Consider the following 1,856-nt stretch of genomic DNA (forward strand, 5'->3'; position numbering starts at 1 on the left):
GTCAGGAGGAGAACTTTATGAACAGAGAATCTACTGACCTGCATTTCATCCTGGAATTAGGTTGGAATCAGCATTACCCACACCAGGACTACCAAATAGTAACAGAGAGCCTTGAGTGGAAAAACTCGATTGTTTGGAGGAAAAATATACATACCCACTCTTCCACCTGTACCCGAAGCTCTGAGTTAAGGTTTAGAGGAGGAACCGGTGAGTGCTTCAAGGGAGAAGTCACTATAATCTGAGGCAAATGAAGAAACAATGCTCACCTCTTCTATGCAGATAAAGATCATTTTTCAGGAAGAAAATGGAAAGAGATAAAATGAAAGATGATTCCCTTCACTAGAAATGAGTAGTAACCCTACAAAAGCGCTCTGACGGAACTGGGTCCTGTTCATTTTTATACAGAGTTAACGTATTGATTTTTGTCATTGATCTGTGTCCTTTATAGTTTCAGGCTGCAGGGAAATTATGAATGAAAACTACTGTCTGTGACCAAGAGATGATTTGGATACTTGACTGTATACGAGACTACAGCTGACTTTATTTTTCCAGAACAAATCTGGTGTTCTGCACGGACTCGTTCTCTCCTCCTCTGGCTCTGTTCATGCTGGAGGATGAGGTTACACTACATGGACTTGGACGTCCACTGCCCCACTCACCCAAGTGAGGACACTGCTCCAGCACAGGGACCTCCTAAGATGGGAGTGGCAGCAGCAGAGATGGCGTCTGTTTCTCTGTTAGCTCTCCCTCCCTCTGAAAGGAGAGCGCTAGGAGCTCAGAGGTTCTGTTGGATGTGTTTTAAGTACTCAGTGCCCCGGAGAGTTCCTGATGCTGTTCTTTGCATCATTCTGGAAGGATGTGGAGTCTGAATAAATGAGGAACTGCCCTGCAGAGCTGGGAGCTGAAGCTCTTTCACCTACCACCCTCTCCCCCAGGAGTGGTGACCCCAAGGCTCACTCAGTGAAGTGGGTTGGGGAGGATCTGAGATGCTGTTTCAGACACTGGTTGAACTCAGGAGTGACAATGGTGATTCAGAAATACGTGGTGACACACTTACTGAGAGTATTTGTGCAGAGGGAACTCTGAGAGATCTGCTTTGGACAAACTAAGGGTCCTCTCAGCTGCCCAAGAACAACTTCAAATACGTATTTAAAATTCAGAAGAGAGCCAGAGAGAGAGACATAAATGTAGACACTGTGTATTCATTCTATCCAACAACTTAGGCTATTCCATGTCCTAACATCACATTTTTATTGTTTCAATTAGGTTCTGAAATTATATACTCATAAACATACATTTTTGTACAAAATGATATTAATGTTTTTTGTTGACTCCAGCTGATTTGAAATAGAACAGATGGTACTAATGAGAATTTATTTACACTTGTGTATTATGCTGGACAGTACTGCGAATCATAGTTGGAGGTGACTTCTGGGTCTCTTACATACAATCGCATTCCCTGGGGTCGTGATACTTTGTCTCTTTCTTTCCCTCTCTGCTTCACAAGTCAGCCACCAGACACTTTCATACTCTGATGTTTTGCATAGGCTCCTGGGGCCTTAGGCTGGTGGCTCAGAGCCCTATTAATAGGGTCCTGGGGACGGGCCTGGGTGCATCAGATGGGTGACCAGCAGCAAGATGGTACCACAGCCCAACACGCTCCTCTTCCTGGTGCTCTGCATGTCAGGTGAGAGGCCCAGAGGAGAAATTTCTTTATAAAATTGGCCAATGAGTCTACCATGTGGTATGGATAAAACATTTCATTGTAACAGTCTGATTTCCTATGAAAAATAAGAAAACATACATTTTTTAATACATATTTTACTATATTAGTGAGGCTGTGCATTTCAGTCCCT

General features: G+C 43.6%; 1 gene segment (V, D, J or C); it reads left to right on the forward strand.

The window, feature by feature from the left end:
* The first annotated feature begins 1,582 nt into the window (after positions 1-1,582).
* LOC115290702 overlaps positions 1,583-1,856 on the forward strand; it is a 1,039-nt gene continuing 765 nt past the window's right edge. The window contains 1 exon segment of the V gene segment in view: positions 1,583-1,687. Within this exon segment, the coding sequence occupies positions 1,639-1,687 (49 nt within the window).

Source organism: Suricata suricatta, chromosome 4 (genome assembly GCF_006229205.1).
Source record: "Suricata suricatta isolate VVHF042 chromosome 4, meerkat_22Aug2017_6uvM2_HiC, whole genome shotgun sequence".
Lineage (NCBI taxonomy): Eukaryota > Metazoa > Chordata > Mammalia > Carnivora > Herpestidae > Suricata > Suricata suricatta.